This window comes from Thunnus albacares, chromosome 23, assembly GCF_914725855.1.
Source record: "Thunnus albacares chromosome 23, fThuAlb1.1, whole genome shotgun sequence".
Classification (NCBI taxonomy): Eukaryota; Metazoa; Chordata; class Actinopteri; order Scombriformes; family Scombridae; genus Thunnus; species Thunnus albacares.
Genome location: NC_058128.1, coordinates 12,264,803 through 12,287,903, shown reverse-complemented (window position 1 = coordinate 12,287,903; position 23,101 = coordinate 12,264,803). Strand labels below are relative to the sequence as shown.

At 39.6% G+C, this 23,101-nt stretch overlaps 1 protein-coding gene across 2 annotated transcripts in view; it reads left to right on the top strand.

The window, feature by feature from the left end:
* The first annotated feature begins 318 nt into the window (after positions 1-318).
* cacna1c (calcium channel, voltage-dependent, L type, alpha 1C subunit) overlaps positions 319-23,101 on the top strand; it is a 150,782-nt gene continuing 127,999 nt past the window's right edge. The window contains exons 1-2 of one of the 2 annotated variants that reach the window (XM_044342945.1): positions 319-746; positions 10,051-10,156. In XM_044342945.1, coding sequence (XP_044198880.1) covers positions 532-746; positions 10,051-10,156 — 321 coding nt within the window. In that variant the 5' untranslated portion in view covers positions 319-531. The remainder of the gene's footprint in view (positions 747-10,050; positions 10,157-23,101) is intronic. The other variant, XM_044342944.1, reaches the window with a different exon arrangement.

Genomic DNA, 23,101 nt, shown 5'->3' with positions numbered 1-23,101 from the left:
TGCTCAGGAACTAAACAGTGTTCAGTTAGCTCTGTTGTACTTGCTTAACAGATGGTAGTATATGAGTCATCGGTCTGTTCTACGGAGTGACCCTTCAGTGACTGAAAAATATGCAGGGTTCACTAACGGATATGTCAACAATTCCAACACTCTTGAGGTCTCCAAAGTAAACAACCAAACTGTATCAAATTGAAACGCTGTATAAACTTCAAGAAAACAAGTGTGTTGTTAAAGCAAAGTGATTTGAAGGTTTACTGACTTGTGTTGTTTGCTAACTTTCTTTCCCCTCTTCCTCTTCTTTATCTCTCCACTTCAGGCTCCGACTACTCTCCCCCTCCCCCCCTTCCTCGCCCTCCTCCCCCCGGCCTGACCAACGAGCACAGTGGCGGAGGTAGCCACGGAGACCATGGTGGAGGAGGGGGCGGGGTCAATCACGGGGTGGGCGTGGTTGGCCTTGCCCCGGAGCACATCCCCACGCCGGGAGCGGCCCTGAGCTGGCAAGCAGCCATTGACGCCGCGCGGCAGGCGAAGATGATGGGCAACGCTGCATCGGGTGGAGGGGCGGGGCTTGGATTGGGAGGCGGGCCCATCTCCACAGCAAGCTCCACGCAAAGGAAGAGACAACACTACAGCTCCAAGCCCAAGAAACAGACCACAACAACAGCCACGAGGCCGCCGCGAGCCCTTCTCTGCCTCACGCTCAAGAACCCCATCCGCAGGGCCTGCATCAGCATCGTAGAATGGAAGTATCCTTTAACTAACCATGAGTGCAGGTTTGTTTTTATACTGCTTGCAATTTGGAATTGCATTCAACACTTTCAAGAAAGTGTCATGTTTATAAAGGTTAAACAGATGACATTCTTAATTAATTTTGTTGGATAGCCTGAAGGATACATGTTCAGAAGGATCTGTCCTCTTAAGTTCTTGCGGTACATGTTGTCCTCATTTTGAACTTACAAGATAGGGATAGGGATAAATCAGGCAAACGAAAAAGCTCCTTTCTTCAAAACAAATTTTCGTCTTTCACATGTTCTGTCTTAATGCGAGTGAGAATGACCACCATTCAAAGATGAATAATGTAAAAAATGCAAAAGGTTTACCTCTAAAGTTGTGTTGAGACAGAACGTAAAGTGAATTTTTCGCACAGGGCGATTACATACAGGGTCCATGCAAAGATGCGAATTGACGCAAATATGCATGTGGGTGAGTTGAAAATGTTTCAACTTGGGCTAAAAATCTGCACGTATCGCAGGGCTTAATGAAGGTACTTCATCAACATACAGAGAGAAGAGGAGAGGGGGAAAACAGAGAGAGACTGGAGGGAAATATCGGAAAAAACTGGAATTTCTGGTGAGGTCTGAGTTCAGTCAGAGGCTGAACTGAACACAAACACAGAGGGACACTCCCTCAGACACAGTCTGTTGCTAGCTGGCTTACAGCTAATGTACAGTAATGTATTTTGGCTGTTTGGGGCGAATAAACACAAATAATCCAGCAGTGAAACTCATATGAGTGTCTGAAGACACCATAAGGTTTACCTGCTCCTTTAAACAGAGTTACTTTGAGGAATGACTCCCTTGTGCCTCTCTCTCTCTCTTCCATCCCTTCTCCTCTTCTCTTTCTTAATCAATCTCTCTGTCCTCTGGCTTCAATATGTGTGATTCTATCCTCTCCACTCACTCATTGTAATCCCTCCTCCCCTTCCTCCTTCTTTTTCTTTTACTCTTTTCTCTCTTTCATCTTACATTCTTTTTTTTGTGTGTCCTCACAGGAGGATAAAATAAATTATGTCATTTTCACCCCTCCGTCACACCTCTCCCCAGCATATCTTCCTCCCCCAGCTCCAACCGCGTTCATCCTCTCTCCCCCAGGTCCATCCATGCCTCTATTCCTTCTATGTTCCATCCATCCTCCATCTCCACAACACTCCCTTCATTTATTATCCCTCTCCCCCCTTATGACTGTCCAAATCCCTTTATTCCTGCTGTTCCTCCACCCGTCCTTCCTTTCTACCCATCCTCTTCTCTGGACTTTTTTCCCCCCTCTTTTTTAAGCTGCAGAACATAATGACTTGGGTTCCCTCAGGGCGAGATAGAGAGAGAGAAAGGGAGAGAGAGACAGAAATGGTCAGTGTCACAGTCAAAGTGATCTATAATAGGAGAGGGGTCCACATGAGCATCGACTCAGTCACACATAGTCCAGAGAGGGAAAAGGAGAGGAAGAGGAGGGGTCGGGGAAATGAGAAGGGCAGGGATGTGGGCAGGACATGGATGTCGACAGGAGAGATGATGGAGTGGAGTAGCTGAGGAGGGAGGGAGAGAGCGATCAAGGGGAGAATGGGAAAGGTAAACAAGAAAAATGACACAGCAGGGGGAGGGCAAATAATGAGTAAGGGAAGGAGGGAGGGAGGCAGAGAGGATAGGGGGCTCATTAGGGAGGAGAGGAGAGAAGCGAAAGGCGAATTGGTGAGGGAAGAGACAGTGAAGTAGAGGTGTGTGTAAAGATTTGCATTTGGAAGTGATCGGCTTAGAATAAATCACAGTTGATAACATTGTGGGCTATAATGAGGGACCATAGAAAAATACTGTTCGTTATAATTGTACACAACACATACTGTCGGTCTCTCCCACATGCATAGTGTGAGCTTTCATACATTTTTTTAAGCCAAAAACTGACCTCTAAATGTACATAGAATCAGAAATACCTGCAAAGCCACATTTTTTCTCTTAGCCAACTCAAAAGATAAGTCTGCTGATGTTCTATATTTTTTTTATTGCCAACAAATTCCATGAAATCATCAAAACCATTGATGATTTGATCTAACAAACAAGTATTGTCTGTGTAGACAAGGCCTGATATAGTTTAATCCTCTCTGCTACAGGCTGCTATTGTTCAAAAACTTAAAACAGTCAATGAGCAACACTGTTGAACTGGATGATATGTTTCTTCATTACCATGAACATGGGCACCATGGGCGTTGCCTGGCCTGGGCATTCGGAGCTGTAACCCCAAAGATTTTTTCCTTTAGCCCCGAATAATTCTCCACTTTAAGCGGTTTGTCAATAAAGAAGACAGAAGTGTTTTGTATCATCAGTGAACAGAAATTAGGCAAGACCAATCAGAGAGGGTTTACAGGAAAATATGTGGAAATGTTCATATCCTTTTGGCTGACAGGTCTCTGTCAATTCTTCAATTGATGGGGTTACTATGCCAAATGCTAGCTCACACAATCAGTCAGTGTGAGGAAAAAAATGGATATATGAAGGTTTTAAGCTGAAGCAGTGACAAAACATCTTCTCGAGTTCCAAGGTGAACATGATATGAGCAGAGCATAAGTTAAATACAGCTAGCATACTTTGCATTGCACTGTAGCCAGCTAAACCATTAGCAAAGGTAGCTTAGTTGTGCCTCCCTTTGGCTAGTGACACCAAATTAGCCTAGTCTCGTGTTAGATAGCCAAAACGTTTTATATTTTATTGGTCTGGTAATCCTACAAACAGTGATAATACCCAAGGCAAGTTTTATGATTCTCTGATCATGTCATACACTGACAGTTAAGTTACCACAGCTTCCATAAAACAAAACTTTGAGACATCCAAGTGACTGGAATATTCATGTGCAGATTATATGATAAATCAAATTCAAAACCCTCCTTCCTGCTCCAGTTTTCCCCTTTTTATAAGCAATGTGTATCCCTGACATGCAAGAAAAAAAAATTCATGGAGACAGTCTGTTTAGAAGTACGTCTTTAAAAGTTTTTTGATGGAAAAGAATCTGGGCTCAGCCCCTGATGGTTAACAGTCCAGCCAATGCCCCCGATGAGCACCATAGTTTATTTCATATATTTTATATGTATGTCATAAACACTTGCTAGTGCAGCAAATGTGTTTTTATCCAGCACAGAAAATTCCTTAACAAATACACTATTTACTCCTGTTTGAGTAAAGTTTGCCAAAAACCACAGTGCCCCAACTCAGCCCAAAGTCCATTGGACTGGCTGAGTACCACAAACAGGGAGTGGAAGATCCGGAGTATTAAGAGACTGACATACACATTGTTGGTTTTGGTCTTTTCATGGATTTGTTGAAAATAACAAAAATACACAATATCACAATCCTTATCCCTAACAAAACACACACAAAAATGCAGAAACAGTTACGTCAACGCACAAGTAGCATTGTAACTATTAACAACATTTTTCTTATTGAATTTCGACTCTTTGGTCCTGCAGCCTTTGCAAACAGCAGGCTCTTGCGTTCACAACAATGTGCAATTTTTCATTACACACACATGATGGACATGTTTTCTTAAAAACTATTTTTTCCCATGGGAACAACTCTGCCTTTTCAAGTGAGTTTGCAATCTCCCTCCACGCTGTAAAGGGGTGAATACGTGCAATCTCCCTGCTGATCGTCATGTTTATTTGTATCAATTATCAAAAGTCATGATGTCAAAAGTGCACCTTAAACTGAACTGTCAAGCTGTGCTGATGTTGAAAAAGAAAAGAAAATTAATGGGGGGGGGATGTATAAACCCACAGGGTCATTGGAACAATCTTACCCAAAGACTGATGAGCATTCACATCATTTCCCACAATTCTCCATCACTCATTTAAATAGCTCTGAGGAGAGGGAGAGAGAGAAAGCTCTTAGGGAGAATGAGAGACAAGAAAGAGCGAAAAAGGTAAACATGATTGAATCTGAGCCGGAAGGAGCAGGAAGGAGCAAAACAGTGGCAAAATTATAGTAAATTTTGTCCTTCACTCATCTTGAAAAACCCCCATCAATCTGCCAATCTTTCTGTAATTGTTGTACATTGGGATGTCCTTCATAACTTCAGTCATGGCCTGTTTGAATGCAGCATGTGTTTGAACATTAGTATGTGGTTTCCTTTGTGTACTGTATGCATGCATTCCTGTAGTTATGCAATTATGTGCTGTTTGTATTCTATAGGCTTCGCCTGTGTGTGTACGCCTGTGTGTGTGTCCTGTATTCTGTGAGTACCTCAGTCTCTAGAGATAGCTGATCCGAAATCTTCCTCTCTTCCACCCTCTCTGTTACCATGACAACAGCTACTGCTCTCAACAGGTCGATGGGGCTTGTCTGAGCTCACACATACACATGCAAGCAAACACGCGCTCACATAAACACCCTTGGAGAACACACACATACTTAACACAAATGATAAAAGACTGAAACACACACACACACACACACACACACACACACAGCACTTTCACAGGCTGTGTAATTATAGCATTTAAGCATTACCTGTACATTGCAAGGTCAGTGTGAGAGACAAAGAGAGAGCGGGTGCAAGTGTACATCTAAGTAGCATGTTCTCAATATGAAATCACACTAAGTGGTAGTTTTGAAAAGGTGTCATCGAGTGCATTTATACACGTGCACACACACACACACTCGCTTGCAGTCTCCTTACTAACAGCTTATATATTGCATCAGGTCACATGAGGGGTTACACTATTTGTATGCATTTTCAACTCAGTCAGGAAAACAGATATATTTTCTCAATATAACACAGCAGAGTGTTGAGCTTGCTCTCTCAGATAATATCAGTATGTCCCAGGTCTCTTCTTTGGGTTTGTCAAGATGAGAGATTATCTGTGTTATTGTGAAATGCATGTGGTGTTTATATGAGCCAACTGCTGAATGCGGAGTATCTTAGGCAATAACAGCATCCTAGTGTGTATGTGGATGCACTCACAGTCTGACAATTTGTTGTATGCATCTACAGTTATCTTGTTAATATCCTGAATGTATATGTTAAATTCCAAAATGCCTCAGACAGCAGCTCCCTGGTGAATACTGCATCATGTCAGCCGTGTAACCTGCTGCGCTAACTGTTTGCTGATTAAATTCTTTTTTTAATTATTTCTGTTATTTATATCTGTCAGATCCCCCCCAGTTAGCTTTAGGCAAATCCTTACTACTAATATTTTTTTTCTGTCACGCCATTTAAGATGGATAATTTGCTATTGTTATGCTGATGAATGTATATTATTAAGAGGCTTGGTACATGGTTTGATTCTTTAGTCAGGCCTTCTGTATTTCATCCAATGTTGTTTTGCTCTCAAAAGTATAGCCGACAGTAGATTTATTATCATGTTGATGGAAGCAGACCTCAAGGGTTTTTTAAATTATGGGTCAGGAACCCAGAGTGAGTCACAGGGCTGTTTTTCTGTGGAACCCGCATGTCTGGAGTGTGTTTTAATGAGCCCCCGCTACAAGGGTGAGTGATTAACTTTGATGCATTTTGGTCCCAGGCTGAGTGAGCTGAATGATCTTGTGGCTGATGATGTTAAAGGGTCAATCCTTAATCCAAACATAAACAAAATACTAGCCCCACCATAAAAAGATAAATACGTTTTTTTTCGTGTTTCTCTGTCTGCAGGGCTATTCCTGAAACAGTAGTTAAGGTTCTTAAATGGATTGCAGTTCTGTTTCTAGTGGGGCCACACACAGCAAAATTGCTAGTGTGATTATAGGTAGTACAAGATCGTTAAAGCTGTAAAGTTCACTTCTTATTTAAACTGAGACTTGGTTATTTATTTGTCCAGACAGTTTGATCACTCAATCTAGAAACCGTACTGGGTAATTTCAAAATATTCTTGGAGACAAGTAAAAAAAATCTTAATAAATCTAACTACAAAGCAAGGACTCTGTCTGTCTGTAAGTATGTGTGTCCTTCGCATATCTCGAGAACCATTCATCCGATCTACTTCACACTTGGTGACTGTATTGCTGGGGACCCAAGCAAGTGGTGTATTGAATTTGGTGCAATTTGGACATGTGACACGTGCAATATTAATAAACTTTGAATAAACAAGTGATCAATGAGCCGCTCAGCTCTGCAGCAGCGGGGCCTCAGGGCTCTGTGACTGCATGTCATGAGCACAACCCGAGATCAAAGCTGTACAGCGAGTCAAAAAAGTATTTTCACATGGCATGCTTGGACATGCGACACATTTAATGTTAATAAACTTTGAACAAACAAGCGAACAGCGAGCCGCCTACTTCGGTGTCTGAGTGTGAAGTATACAGCGAAAACACGTTTGGACAAGCAATACATATAATATTAATAAACTTTGAACAAACAAGCGAAGAGCGAGCTGCTCAGCTCTGTATGTTGTCCTGGTATGCTGTCTAGGAGTAAGGAAAGAGCGTTGTGTTGAAGTGGTGACCGTTCTCTGGAGTGGAGCAGTTCTCTAAATCAGGAAATGAATATGGATCAGTGTGAGTGGATATTATTACTTTGGATAAAATTTGATGATTTGGAAATTGCATAGGGCCTAACTAGAAATGGCTAAATTACATGCATAATAGTCAAATGACAAAGAAATTACTGAAAATATTGAGTGTGTGTGTTCATTAAACCCTCAAGTCCCTGTATGAGTTGTTTCCACCAAAAATGTATTTATGTTTCTGATTTTTTGTACTCCATAATAATAAAATTATAAGCATGAGCACAGCCAGCATGAGCTGTACAGCTAGTCAGAAAAGTTTTTCACATGGCGTGCTCTAAAAAGAGAAAAGTAGATAGCGAAAACACAGCTTTTAATCAAGAATGGACAGACTCTTAGGCTACTTCCCACAGGCAGTTCAAAATCAGTATGTCTCATATAAGCACAAATCTTTTAAGCAAACATACCCACTAAAATGATCCGATTGAAGCCACAGAAAAAAAAATGATCGAAGAGCCCAATATGATCAATCCACTTTATTTTAGGATGCACATTTTATACTTGAAATGAGAAAAAATTCACAATTACAGTACTTAACATACATGAATAGAATAATAATAGAATGTTAGTTTCTGTCATGTTGTTGGTGTATATACTCATTCACACCTGACATCCACAGTATTACTTTTTCTATGTGTTGAAGCAGCACTACCTGAGGCCAAACAATCGGCCCATTCCAAACCGGCACGTTTTGAATGGTAACTACACTAGTAAGAAGTAAATTGCAGATGTGGTTCTCCTCTCACATTGAGGTTATAAAATGGTTGAGTCACTCAACAAATTTATCTGTTATATTAATGACTCAGACTCTTACAGTGCCTATTTATAAATGTAATGATGATAAAAATCTGAAGTCATGACTCAAGAGTTACTAAGAAGTTAATCTTTGTGTACTTTAGCTACCATATAAGGCCTCCTGATGTAAATTTCAAGTATGCAAGTAGGATCAAATTGTTCAAACAAAATAATGATTGTTTTTGTGCAATTGAAAGTAACAATGTTGGCAATGTACACTTAGAGCAGACTATTTTCTAGCATAGTGTGGAATGCATTTACCTTACCTTACAAACAGCCATTGGCTCCTGTTCATTTTACTGCACTGTGAAAATTTACAGTCGAAATTTGCTTTAGATACGTAGAGCAGTCCATCGCTGTGAACATCTTGTGATATTTTATTTTTGTCAAAGTTTCATTATAGATGTAGGGTAATGCAGTTAAAAATATGGATTGATTTTTTTTTGTATTCCTCCCTATTTCTCAAAATTTGGTCCTTTTCTCAGCTACTTGTTGCTTGTTGCATGCACACCCATATCCAACCCCCTCTGCACATGCACTCTAGCCAACTAGTAGCAGTCGTGATAGTGGTGCAGCAACACAGACATGATCCCTCACTGGCTTCCCACTCGCAAAACCTTGCTCATTTTGATGCCCAGCAAAGCCAAAGATTCAAGGCAGAAAGTGATTGAACCTTGGTCTAAAACTTAAAAAGCCTGCATTTGTGGTATATAATAACTTATAGTTTGTCCTTTGGATTCAATGTTCTGACATTGCAGCTCATCAATGCAGTGCTGTTTATATTATACTACAAGATCTGGAGTCAAGACAGTTTTGACATGCAGCCAAGAGGGAAGGAATTGTAGGAAAGAAGGAAGGAAGGAAGGAAGGAAGGAAGGAAGGAAGGAAGGAAAGAATGAATTAAAGGAGAGAGCAGAGGGAGAGCAAAGAGAGGTGGAGGTGACAGCAGTGGCAGTTAGTAATTGTGTTGATGAAAACCAGACCTCCTCTATCTCTCCTTCACATTCTCTCCTTCCCTCACTCACTCTCTCTCCACTCTCAGTTCGCTCTCTCACTTTGTATCTCTCTTTATCTCTTTCTCTCTCTCTCTCTCTCTCTCTCTCTCTCTATCTCTCTGAGGCCAAAAATAATGAGGTCACTCCCCTCTCAAGGACCGTTCCAAATAAAAACCCACTGTGTCTCTCCTCTCTCTCATTCCATCTCGCTCTCACTCTTTTCTCCGTCCACATCCTGTCTTCCACGCGACAGGCCTGCTCCTCACTGCACCCATATTAGGGCATGCACTGTCTCTCTACCCCCCCACCGCCCCCATGTGCACACAAAGAGACTCCTAAGTGACCCAATATGTCTTATTGTTAACAAAAGGGCAAACTTAACAGCTTTGATCTCTCTCATTGTGTACACTGGGTTGTGCACTCTGCTGTGTGTATATATACCTCTGCTTATGTAAGGGTATATTAGCTTGTTTAAAAATACCTCTTTGTAAAAGATAACATGCCTGATATGAAGAGTCTTTATGTTATGTTGATATTTCAAAAAAGACACTGAATCAGGAAGGGATCTGAGGACAGTCAGACTTGGTCTGAAGTAAACCGGAGGATAATTAGACTCAATCAAAAATGTGGTTGACCCCAACAGATCCAAATCGAGAGAGAACACTGGCCAAAAGCATGATGTGCTGCCAAATAAAGACAAATAAAGAAGTAGCTGTTAGAAAACTGTCTAACAGCTACAGCTATCTGAGATTCTCTTCTTTAGTGATTGATTATAAGGCATCACATGAGCTGATAGTGAGTCTGCTGGGTCCCACACAAATATTAGACCCACAGCAATAGAGCCTACCTGGACCTATATACTCTATCCTTTACTCTATGTCAGGTCTTGGTTATTAGGAACCTATAAAACACTAGGAAGTTGACATGTCTGTACACCGCTGTTTTGTTTTGTGTACTTTTCTCTGTTCTGGTGTGTATCTTCCTTAACCCTCTTCTCAGACCATTTGAGATCATCATCCTGATGACCATTTTTGCTAACTGTGTGGCCTTAGCCGTCTACATCCCCTTCCCTGAGGATGACTCGAATGCCACCAACTCCAATCTGGTGAGTAGTGCACATATTTAAACTGTTTTTTATTTGAATATTGATTTTAGAAGCTGGTTGGTTGTTTTTTTTTTCCATTTCTTGGAAGGATGTGTGTTTTTGAGCATCTGAGTTTCCTTTGGAGATATGCTATCTTGACTCAAATGTTCTTAGTTGAGTGGTTGATTTATGAAATATTTCATCGGCAGATTTTGCTGTTAATTAGCATTACTGAGCAGCGTGCCATTTGCACATTTCCAGCTAATTTCACTGTGTGTGTGTGATTGCTGCCATGTATCTGAGAGGAATGGGGGATGCTGTGTGATGCTGTGACTGCTTGATGGAGGTGAGAGACAGGGAGGATCAAGTGAAAAGGGTGAAAGACAAAGAGATTAGATGACATAAAGATTGGAGCAAGAAAAACTAAAGAAATTTAGTGGGACCTATGAAAGGAAAATAAACAGGGTTTTATATGAATAATACCTGCTTTGAGCATCATTTGCTCCATGATTGTTTGGACACCACAGAGTCATTGATTATTATGATCCACTTAGAGTCCTGCAGAAAATGGAGGGTTTGAGTTATTTTGACTCAGGACTCTTGAGTTGTATCAAATAAAGCCATGTGAGTTGATTTGATCAAAGGCAAAGAATCATTTTCCCATTGGCAGCAGGAATATTTTGGCTAAGGAGAAAAAAGTTGTTTTGATTGAGGAATTGTGAGCTCTTTTGGTTGGACTTACTTGAGTTGTTTTGATTGAGGATTGATTTTACGGTTGCCAAAATGTCATCTGCTCTAATGTACTAAACGTACTATACAGTAATTTAATATGTTTTAAAGTAAAATAAATACATCTTACAAAACAAAGACATTTTTTGAGCAACAGATGTTTTGAAGGAACAATCCATTTTTCTGACTCTTCTTTGCCAAACCTCTTATCTAATTACCTAAACCTGGCTGCTTTATCAGGGTGTGATAGTGTGTGTAAAGCAGTGTGTTGCTTTGCGGTTCTATAAACCAATACAATGGCGTATCTGTGTGTGTGTGTGTGTGTGTGTGTGTGTGTGTGTGTGTGTGATGTATGCCAGTGTATTAGTGTGAGGAGGACACTAATCCCTCTGAGGTCATGTAACATCTGCCACTCTGTCTGTCTTTTTTCCTACTTTCTAAGAATGATATTGTCACCTTTACTAATGCTCCGGCGTGTATGGTGCAGTATAATTATTGGGTAGTGTATGTGCTCGCATATGCTTGCTCTCATGTCAACATTTAAAGGATCCATTATTAGAAACTTTCGAAAGGTCAGGCGTCACATCACCGCACAAAAGGACTATCAAGGACTTTTTTTTTTTGTGGTTTCATCTCTGATTGGAGAAATCACATTTGCTTTTACTCTCAATGCACCCTTTAATTTCTCCTTAAATGATACAGTATCAGAGTGTACAGTATATCAGTGAGTCAGTGGAAGAGTAAATAGGACTGAAGGAGGACAGCTGTTTTTATCCTCTCAATCTGTGTCCATCACCCACTCTCTCTGCCTCTCTTCAGCTCTCTGAATACTGTAGGAGGGCATACATACATTAATGTGTTACTGCAATTACAATCCTTTTTCCTGTAACAGAGCCAATCTAAGGCTTTACAGATTGGGTGTCAGTGATCACATTACAGTTAATGATGAAAAATTCAGGCCATTCTTTAACCTATTTAAGCTCTTCATTGGTTTCATATCTTTGAAAAGATTCCACTTGTATTATTCAGCCCTCCAATCATGCCAGAAATATTGAAATTATAAGTAGAGAGCTAATGAATGAACCCGAAAATTAATGGTAAATACAATGTGACTCAGAGAGTCTGAATTTAAAGTGCGCCTTCAGGTAATGAATATTTTGTGAAAATAATTACTTTTCTCATAGAGTATAAGTAAGATAATTCATCGCAATTTTGAAAAACAATGCTTAGTTTCTAATTTGTTTATTTTTTCGTCACTTTTGATTAGCTTCCAGTAACAACTCGAAGACAGGCGGGATAGTCTAGACTAGATAGTAGTAACAAGTCTGTCTCTCAGTGTCTGTCAACACTGTGGGGAGAATTTTAATGCTGCCCGCTTAGCCATTTTGAAATTGTATATGTGTATAGCATGAGGCAATGGCTTGCAGACACGTACGCACTTGCATTGAGAGTTTGGCCTCATAAATGAACCTATTTTCAGGTCTTCTATTCTTGTGTTATTTTGGACCCTACAGTTAATGAAAGTTAGAACATGCACACACACACACACACACACACAAACACACACAACCAAACCTACTCACCACCACCACAGCTGTGGTCAATTAGTTTTATAACCTTGTGACAGACAGGAAGCAGTGTGCAGATGGATCAGAGGCTTAAGTATATGGTTTAACTTGTATCTGAGTGTGTGTGTGTGTGTGTGTGTGTGTGTGTGTGTGTGTGTGTGTGTGTGTGTGTGTGTTTATTTGTACATTTTTGTGTATGTGTGTGGTATTAACAAGTATACAAGTTAAAACAAGCGGTCTTTTGTAAGGGTAGCAGGGGAAATGTAGCACAACTGTCAGGCTGATTAATAGGCCATTTGCACTGTGTGTGTGGCATCAGCTGGTTTAGCTCAGTTGTTGTCAAGTGTGTGATCTAATGTTGTACGCTGACATTTAATCATTAAGTGCAAAACAAAAAAAATATTTTCCAATGGTTTTAAAAATACCTCATTACTACTTTGTAGCAGCTGTCTCAAGTGGATTACGCTCCACTCAAAATCCAGTTACTCAATATACTGTGGCAGCTGTCTACTTCTATGTAGACAGCTCTGGTGTCTCTCAGCTTAATGTAAATATTTAAGTATGTTTTCCATTTATATACAGTACTTCCCATCCATGTGAATGAGAAAGTGAGAAACCAGTCCAAAATTTGGACTGGTACTGGACATATATTTATTTCCATTAAAGGAGTCAAACTGAAAACTCACTTTGACAATTGACCTTATTCAGTTAACTCAGTGTATTTGCAAGAGAGAAATTAAACCAAGACTGCTACACTCCATATTACCTCCCATTTGTTGATTTGCCACAGTCTCAATCACACTTCTGACTGTAAGTGCATTCTCATTACATTAACATTTTACTCAGAGCAGATTACACTGTTTTGGTCAAAGACACTAACAATCATGGACATTTGCTGAGTGTGAACCTGCAACCTTCTTCTTACTGTTTAACCAGTAGGAAACCCTGCCAATAATGTGACCACCATCCTTTCACTATTATACGAGATTTTAAGTTATTTATTACAGTGTCACCTTTGCCTTTCAGTGCTTAAAAACTGTGAGGTAACCCTCTCATTAAATATAATGTGAGCTTGAACCTCTGGAGGCTTTTGAACTTGTTTTTATTCAGCTCATCCTTAACCCCTTGTTGTAACGTTGTAACTTCACATTGTTTTGTCATCCTCCTCCTTGTATTTTTGCCATTTCTTTTCTTTTTGTCCTTTCAGGTGATATATTGCCCCTTGTGGTTTTGTTTGCCTGCCCACAAAGTTTTTATTTCTTCCCTTTTTCCAGTTTTTATCATTTTCAAATAAACAAAGTTGTATCTTTTCTCAAAGTATCAACATGTACTCAAAACAGCTGCATCAAGGACTCGATGATGCTCTATATAATTACCCCTGAACCTATGTGTGAGTTTTAGAATCAATGGCACCCCCTCATTAGATTTGCACAAGTCTTTCTTATGTAATACCAGAGATCTGTTGTATTGCTTCCAGTACATGACTTCTATTTCTGTCTGCATCCCATAATGTGCCGCTCTGTCTCCTTGACGACATGCCCAATAATAGCAGCGGGAGAGGTTGTCATGGATATGGTATCCGTAGTGATGCTCCTCATCTGTCCTTGGTTACAGAGGAAAGATGGGTAGGAACCAAAGTGTGAGAAAGTCTCTTCTCTCAGGAACAAAATATATGCAACACTTTAGGTAGTTCAGCACAGAAACAACACTGCTAAAAAAATAAATAAATTGAATTTTCATGAAGTATAATATGAAGTGTGAAAAACTTGTGTTCACTCCCTTCTGGCAGCTTTATCTTTTCTACTCTGTGTCTATTTCTCTGTTTCCTCTCCCCTTGTTTTCCCCCTCAGTCATTTTCTTCCTCCTGCTCTCCCTTCATCCATCCCTCTAATCAGATCAATATGGATGCTTTCAGATTGACAGAATAACATTGTCATAACCAAGCAATTAGCTAATCAATACACCTGATTAGACACTGATTGATCAAGAGAAACACGTCTGACGCCAAACCCCCTAAGCAATAATGAAGCTTAATAGGATTCATAGTGATTGAGGTCTGAGATAATGTTGGTGTGATACTGTGTGTGTGTGTGTGTGTGTGTGTGTGTGTGTGTGTACATTCAAGTCTGTTTGATTTTCTATATAGTGTGTATACGTTTGAATAGCGTCACCCATGTTTGTGCATCATTTGTGAACGTGTGAACTCATGGTTGTTCACAGTCATTCATTTGTGTGCAACGAGGTGTGTGTACCAGCGGTAGGTGACAGGCAGTTCACTGTTAGACGAATTAGCTTCTGGCTCTGCAGTAGGCATGTGCAGTGAACACCTTTAAGTCAATTAATCACCCTTTAGAAGGTAATGGACCCCATCACAACACACACACACACACATAGCTCCACCTCTCAACATCTTATCTTTATGTATCTTTCTTGTTATACAAACAACACTGGTAATTTGCTGAAATACTTAAAATGACATATGTTTGTGTTTTCCTGACAAGGGACCTCTGGCTGTGGTTGTGTGAATATGACTGTCCTCTTTCAGTAGCAAAGGCACAAATAGGGTGTCATTGTTATACCACCACAAAACCTACAAGTGAGGGGACCAGTGTGGCGACTGCTGTTAACATCCCACCTCCTACCAACAGGCTACACTGGTTTATTTTAACCATGTAGTTAATGTTTAACCTTCACTAAGTAGTTTTGTTGCCAAAACATAACCAGACCTTAAACAAAGCTCATATCTTCAACTTCCAACAGCCATACAAGTCATTTTGGCAGACGATGTTTTAAGACATACAGTAATTTGTATTATTGCATTTTTTTGTAATACGCTTTTTTCCACTTTGGTTACCTTGTTGGAAATTATTAAAACATACAAAAATCTACCCATTCTCCCTTAATGAAAAATCCAGATCTATAGTTATGTTCAAATTACAAGCCTTAATTCTCAATTCAGATTTTTTTTTTTTCAGATCTGATCTCTTTGTGTTGATGGTTAACATTCATGACATGTAGCCTATCTGGCTCTGGTGTGAACACCGTTGAGGTCCTAAACTGCCATGCATGCACAGATTTAAGTGCAATGTAAGGTAACATGCACAATAATAACAACAGTTTTTCTAAAAAAAAAAAAAAAAAAGGTTTGGTTATGATAAGTTCTTTTCAGTTTGACTTGTTCAGAAGCTTCTCCATAAATGTCCAGCTAATTTGAAACTTCCTCATCTCTCCATTGACCCCCATCGTTGTCGTTGTTTATTTTTACCGTGTTGTGAGGTGCTGACACTAAATGGCGAGGACAGGCAAGAGAAGTGAGACGTAAAAAAACACACATGAATTTCAGTTGCATACCCACTTAGAGGCAAAAATACGTCGTCTATGAATATACAAATATTGTCCATTTCAGAAGTTAAACTGCTAGACACAAGATGTCTCCTACTGTCTCCCTGTATATCCACATTTCATGAACACTTGAGTTGTTGCATATTGTCCCATGATTAGCTTCAAAGCTAGTTGAGATGTCACAAATTCATGATCATACATTAATGCCTTAAACTCAGATTTACTCTAAAGTGGGCACAAAGAAACCTTCAGCAGATAAACTTGAAAACAGCCTTCTGTGTCAAACTCTACACATACATCACTCTCCACAGTGAAGGTCAAACATCTAAGTGAACTAACAATAAGACATTTTTGGGTGGAGGGGGGCTTGAAGACAAAGTTGTTTGTCTGCCTGTGTTTCTGGGTGTTTTTTCTTTATCTACATTATTTTACCTCAGAACCGGCCTCTTTGTTTTGCTTTTGATCTGATTTGTCGAATTTCATCCAAAAAAAATTAAATAACCTAAAGTTCACTGCCTAATATTGATTCCATTACCCATATATTGCCGCAAACATTGCCTGGAGTCTGTCTGTGCTTGTGTTTCTCTCGTCCTCTCCGCATCATTTCTGCTTTAGAGGATCAAGTTAACATGCCGTTCCTTTGGTGCTGGTTGCTAGGAGTGTCTATTTATAGATGGAGAGGAACGATCAGCATCTATCTGTACGTTCACTTATCTAAACAATGTTGGTCTGTTTTCTTGTGGTGATGGCGGTGTGTGACAGTGTGTGTGTGTGTGTGTGTGTGTGTGTGTGTGTGTGTGTGTGTGCACTCCTGAATAGACTTGGTGGAATGTAGCTACTCACCCTGCATCTGGAGAAGGGCGTGTATGTTCGTGCGAAGTGCGTGTGTATGTTGCTGTCTCAATAGTTAGTGGAATTTGATGCATTTATTAGTATACTACACTGTGTGAATGTGCACATGTACTGTATACAGTATATTAACAGACAGAGATTAATATGATTCAGTACTTGTCTGGAGCTGAAACTATTGAAAGAAATTGATTCGACTGAAAGAAAACGAATCAGACACTATTTTGAGAATCAATGAATCGTTTAGGTCATCTTTTCAAGGAAAAATACCATCCATTCTCTGGCTCTACCTTCTCCAATGTGAGAATTTTCTTCTTTTTTTCAGTTTTATATCATTGTAAACTGAGTATCTTTTGGTTTTACACTGTTGGTCGGACAAGTCAAGCAATAAGAAGATGTCACATTGTGCTGAAAGGCGTTTTCCACTATTTTCTGATGTTTTATAGACTAAAAGATTCATCGATTCATAATCATCACATCAATTATGAATGTAGCCATTAGTTGCAGCCCTAACCATATCAGGTCCTGTACACATCAGTAGGCCTTCCCACACATATGGGAAACATAAAATCTCTTGCAAGCTTTCTGAAGTACAAGTTCCAACCATGCTATAGCCGGGGGAGTCATTATTTGGAAATTACTGTATAAATGCTGTTCTGTTCCCCTTTTCAGCTCCCACAGGGAAAAAGAAATACCCCAGTTAGAGACATTGGTGCTTTTCAACTTAAAAGTTACCGCTCCAGACTATAGTTTGGTTTGTGCTCTGTTGGTTCCATATTTTGGAGCCATTTTATAATGATTCCTAACTGCTGCAGGGCTCCAGTGTAACTGAAAATGAACCCTAAACATGGGAAAAAATCATAAAATCTACATGGCAAGTTGAATAGTTTCTCTGCTGAACCAGATTATCTCTATAAGCCTCTGTTATTCTTCGTCATTTTGTCATTTGCAACATTTCCTAAAATGGGAATTAGGAATGTCTCCATCAGTGAGGTTTAATTGAATAAATAAGCTTTGAATTAATTAGTACTAGGCAGGTTGTTATTGCTCCATTTGTGCCGTTTGTGTTGGCCAATATGACCAACACAAATGGCTTTTATCTACTGGTGAAAACCAAAAATGCATTTGACAATATTCTGATACATGAGCTAATGGCCAACCACATGGAAGAGATAATGGATCATGGTTGGTATTTTAGAGCAGTGGTTCTCAAACTTTTTCACATCAAGGACCCCTAAACTGACACAGATTAGACCACAGACCCCCATTTGATAAGATTTTGTACCAGGGTCCCCTATCTGATAAGATTTTTGCTTTTAGATGTTTTATTACTATACAAGGCAAGGCAAGTTTATTTGTATTGCAAATTTCAGCAGCAAGGCAATTTTAAGTGCTTCACATAAAACATTAAAAGCATCGAGACAAAGTGCAAAAGAAACACACCATAAAAGAACATTTAAATACAATTAAAAACAGTCATTAAAGAGCAAGGAGAATAGACAAAACAAAAAACAAGCTAAAATAGAAGAAGACAAGTATAAAATACAAGAATAAAAGTTACAGTGCAGGGCAAGAAATGAACCAAAAACCTCAAGCTTGATTTAATAAAAGGCAGCATCAAACAGAAAAGTCTTCAGCCTTGATTTAAAAGAACTGAGAGTTGCAGTAGACCTGCAGTTTTCTGGGAGTTTGTTCCAGATATGTGGTGCATAACTGAACACTGCTTCTCCATGTTTATTTTTGACCTGTCCCAGATGATCTGAGAGGTCTGGATGGTGCATAACATAGCAGAAGATCAGAAATGTATTTTGGCCATAAACCATTCAATGCTTTATAAACCAACAGTAGTATTTTGAAATCAATTCTTTGACAGGTAGGAGGAAGCCAGTGTAAAGATCTGAGAACTGGACTGATGTGATCCACTTTCTTGGTTTTAGTGAGGACTCGAGCAGCAACATTCTGAATCAGCTGCAGCTGTCTGATCGATTTCTTAGGGAGACCTGTAAAGACACTGTTACGCTAGTCAAGTCTGCTTAAGATAAATGCATGGACAAGTTTTTCCAAATCCTGCTGAGACATAAGTCCTTTAATCTTTGATATGTTCTTAAGGTGATAGTAGGCTGACTTTATAATTGTCCTAATGTGGGTGTTGAAATTCAGGCCTTAGTCCATGACTAGTCCACCAAGATTTGGATTTGGCTTGTTCTGTGGTTTTTAACCGATTGGAGCTGAGTGCTGACTTTTAATTGTTCTTCCTTTGCTCCAAAAACAATTACCTCAGTTTTGTCTTTGTTTAATTGAGGAAAATTCTGGCACATTCAATCATCGATTTCTTCAATGCACTTACTCAGTGCTTGTACTGGACCATAGTCCCCTGGTGGTATGGTTATGTAAATTTGTATGTCGTCTGCATAAGTATGGTAACATATTTTGTTGTCCATAATTTGAGCCAATGGGAGAATGTAGATGTTGAATAGAGGAGGCCCTAGAGTGGAGTCTTGGGGAACTCCGCATGTCATTTTTGTCCATTCAGATGTCTAATTACCTAATGACACAAAGTAGTCCCTGTCCTTTAAGTAGGATTCAAACCAATTTAGTACTGTACCAGAAAGTCCCAGTCTTCCAGTCGGTCTAGCAATATTTTGTGGTTGATGATGGATGAAATTATAGTGAATACCCTCAAGGACTTGGGGGTAAGTGTACAATAAAGTTGAACTATTGTATTTGCTGAAGTGATCATGTCAGCCTGTATTGTTATTTATTTGTACTTGTTTCACATTTTGTAGTTTTCTTTCACCCCTTTTCACTCAAAACATTATTAGCGTAAAAAATACTCTGATTGAAACTGAAGGTTTTGTTGCTCACTATTTTTTCTCTCACTATTTGGAAGTATTTCATCAGTATGGCTGTTAACCAGAAACAATATGGTTAAAGGGTAACATTCTGTTAGCATTCCGCTTTGGTGATATGATTGTTGATTTATTTTTTTTAAATTGAAAATACATAATATGCAAGAATTTGTGTATTTACCCTCTTGTCCTCTCTCTGAGTCTTTCTCTTCTCTCCTTTGCTCTTCTCCTCCACCTCTAATAAAAGATAAGACTAAATGATGGCAGCTGTGGCACCACATTCATTACAACACTATTTCCTCTTCCCTCTCTCCTCCTCCCTTGCTTTTTAATAGTCCCATTCTGGTGATAAAGAAAGGGCGATTTCCACACAAACCCCCTGACCTCTCCTTCTTTCTGTCTCTCCTTTTCACACCCCTCTTCTCCATATTTGCGCCTTAAAAAAATCTGTTTCTTCTTTGTTTAAGAGAGGAAAGTAAACATATATGTACCTATAATTTGTGAGTGCCTTTGCGTGTGTGTCTGCCAGTATTTATAAAATCAATATTTTTAGGGTTTTGTGAGAACGCTGTCCCAGGCATGTATCCCATGATGCCATGGCCGCTCTCTGGAAATCGTCCCATCTTACGCCCCCAGTTTACTCCAAACCTGCATACCAGACCACAGTGATCTCTGAGCTATGTTTGTATATTTGTATGTGTGTGTATTTGTGTGCATTCCTGTGTGGGAGGAAATACTGTATATAGGTTCTATGGATGTGCTATATGTGCATTGGGATTTGCGTGATGCTGCATTGGTATTTGGCAATGCACTAATTTGGCAAGCAATTCATGTTAAATCAGGTTAAATGAGCCTGAAACTAAAATAAAGTTTCCCTAATGCTGAGGAAAGAATTATTAAAATTATGTAACTGTCTGCAAGAGGCTAGCAATGCTGAGGTGATTTTTTTTTTTTTTTTTTAACATTTGTATGAAGCTCCAGATGTGCCAGTGGTAAAGGAGAAAGAGACATAGAGGCTGTGAGGGAGAGAAAGAAGAGAAAGAGATAGAACAGGATATTTTTACTGAGCTAAAAGTGTCCACCTCTGCCTCACATCGACCCACATTACAGCTCCCACAGAGCACACAGAGAGAAAGAGGGAGTAATGTCTCTGTCCATCACTGAAACTCAAAGTTCTCAGTACAGACTTACCACAGGGAGCAATGTCAGTCTTAATGTCCCCATTTCATTTAGAAACATTCTTGTCAAAGTTTGCTATTATGGCAAATGCAGTTGACTTAAGCTTAATGGCTTTGTTCAAGGCAGACTTTTTTCCCCCCAGCCAGTAAGCTATCTCACATTGGGCAGAGCTAAAAAAAAAAAAAAAACCTCAGGAGGGAACAGAGTGAACAGAGACAAGCAGAGACTGTGCATATGTGCATATATCATGACATGACATACATGTTCAGATGTCAGATTATCAAAGATATACTGATGAGGTGAAGTAATAGTCAATGAATCAGCATAAAATCAAATAATGTATGGGTGAACAGGTGGTGGAACATTTTCAGACTCAAGTGCAGAGGTCAGTGTTAAGTTTGAAATTTAATCTCTATTTTAAATTTAGTAAACCCCCGTGGAGAAATGTGAATTTAGCCTCAGCACTCAGTTTTAGTCAAGGACAATGACAGGAGTAAAAGACCATCGCTGACAAGTAAGGCAGCCACTACATGCCTTTGTACTTTAGCTCTGTACTTCAGATTGTATGCTCCCGTGATATGATGTGTTAGATTGCTGTACGGCACAAAAGAGGTAATAGCAGTAGCTGTACCTCCATCTTCACCCCTCTTTTAGCGCAGATATAGCTGCAGCTCTTACAGAATACTAAACTTTAGTGGAGTTAAGCAAAAGCAAAACCTTAAACAATATCTATTACATGAATTGCTTTAGTCTGTTTAGTCAGAACATTCAGGGAAATTGTTCCCTCACTATTATATTCTATTATTTCCTATTCCATTCTATTGTAGCTATTATGTCTTCTTATATGCTCTGTCAGTCATTACACATCTGTGCTCTTTTGTATGAGACCATCACATGCATCACACTCCATTCAGGTTTGTTTAGACGCAGGTGTTTTATGTGTAGTTCACTCTCCTAAGTATGACTTGACTCTTTGCATGTGTGTTTGGATACAAAGGAAACAAGGAGAAAAGTATTATAAGCTTACTTCAGAAAATTCTTCTTTGCTTGTTATACCCAGATACAGAGATGTGCTGAATGTTTGTCTATACTATATCCTATGTCTATGTCAGTTCAACCTACTAACTTTATACTATAAAATTAGGAGATTTACAGTATATTTAGGATCATCACATCACTGGCATCCCCAGGATACACACACAACCAATTGTGCATACATACAAACGTCAGAGTCATGGCAACAAAGGTAATGGAAGTGCATAGTAGATCTTTGAGCAAATTAAGGGTGGCTAACAGGTGCAATGTGTACTCTGCGTGTGCATGTGTGTGTGTTTTTTGTGTAGACTAATATTTGACCAGCCATAAAAGCCTGGAGTGATGTCCGGAGGAGTAAAGCAAACTGCACACCCTCAGCTAAAAGGCCCCCCATCAGTCAATCTATGTGCTGAGCTTAATGCAAAATCTGATCACTTTAGTAATAGAAACTAAAAACTACAGCAAAAGAAGCAGACTTGTCATTAACAGACCTTTTCCAGTTCCAGCGATCTACAGTATAAATTTGTCTGTACTGTGACCTTTGAACTGATGTTGTTCTGACTTGTTCCTGCTTGTGGAAGCCTTCTAGACGCTCTGAGAGTAAAATATCTGAAATCCCTTCCAGTTCGCTCGCTCACTGAATTAGTAGGTGATGCTATGATGCAGTGTGCATTGGTTCTGTTAGGGAGAACTAGCAGTCATGTCGGTGAGGTATTCACTGACATTTAGCCATCTGGTCTGGGATCTGGCAGCCACACACACACACACTCTGGCTCTCTGTGCCTCCCTGTCACACACATACACATTCAAGGTGATTGTTCACACACACACATATACACACTGGGTTGAAACTCTGGCTGTTGATAAGGTGTGTCATTATGATGCAGAGCTCTGTAGTGTGTGTGTGTGTGTGTGTTTGTGCTAGTGTGGTTTGCCTGTTTTGCCTGCATCATCAAAGGGCTGGGTTCCCATAGAAACAGATGTTTCCGTTTTCTTCCTTGGTGGCAACATGTGACAGACTGTTCCTGTGTGTGTGTGTGTGTGTGTGTGCGTTTGCGTGTGTGTGTGTGCATGTGAGATATACCCTGGAAGTATAACATAGGGAAGTGACACATGCTTTTTAATTAAATACAGTAATGAGGTGAATCCAGGTAAAGGCCCTTATCCTTTATTGATCTCCCTCATTAATCTATACCAAGCACAAAGGAGGAGATCTAGATAAAGAGAAGCACATAAAGGATTTTAAAGCTTTTAGATAATTAAGTTGTGAATTGTTTAAGGGGGCTACAGCACAATATCAAGAAGATATTTCTAAAAATTTTGTATATTCATCATTTAGGTCCACTTGACATGCAGACAGCAGCTCCAGTGTTTATTTATTCTTGTGATGACTCATCTACAGTGTAATAGTGAAT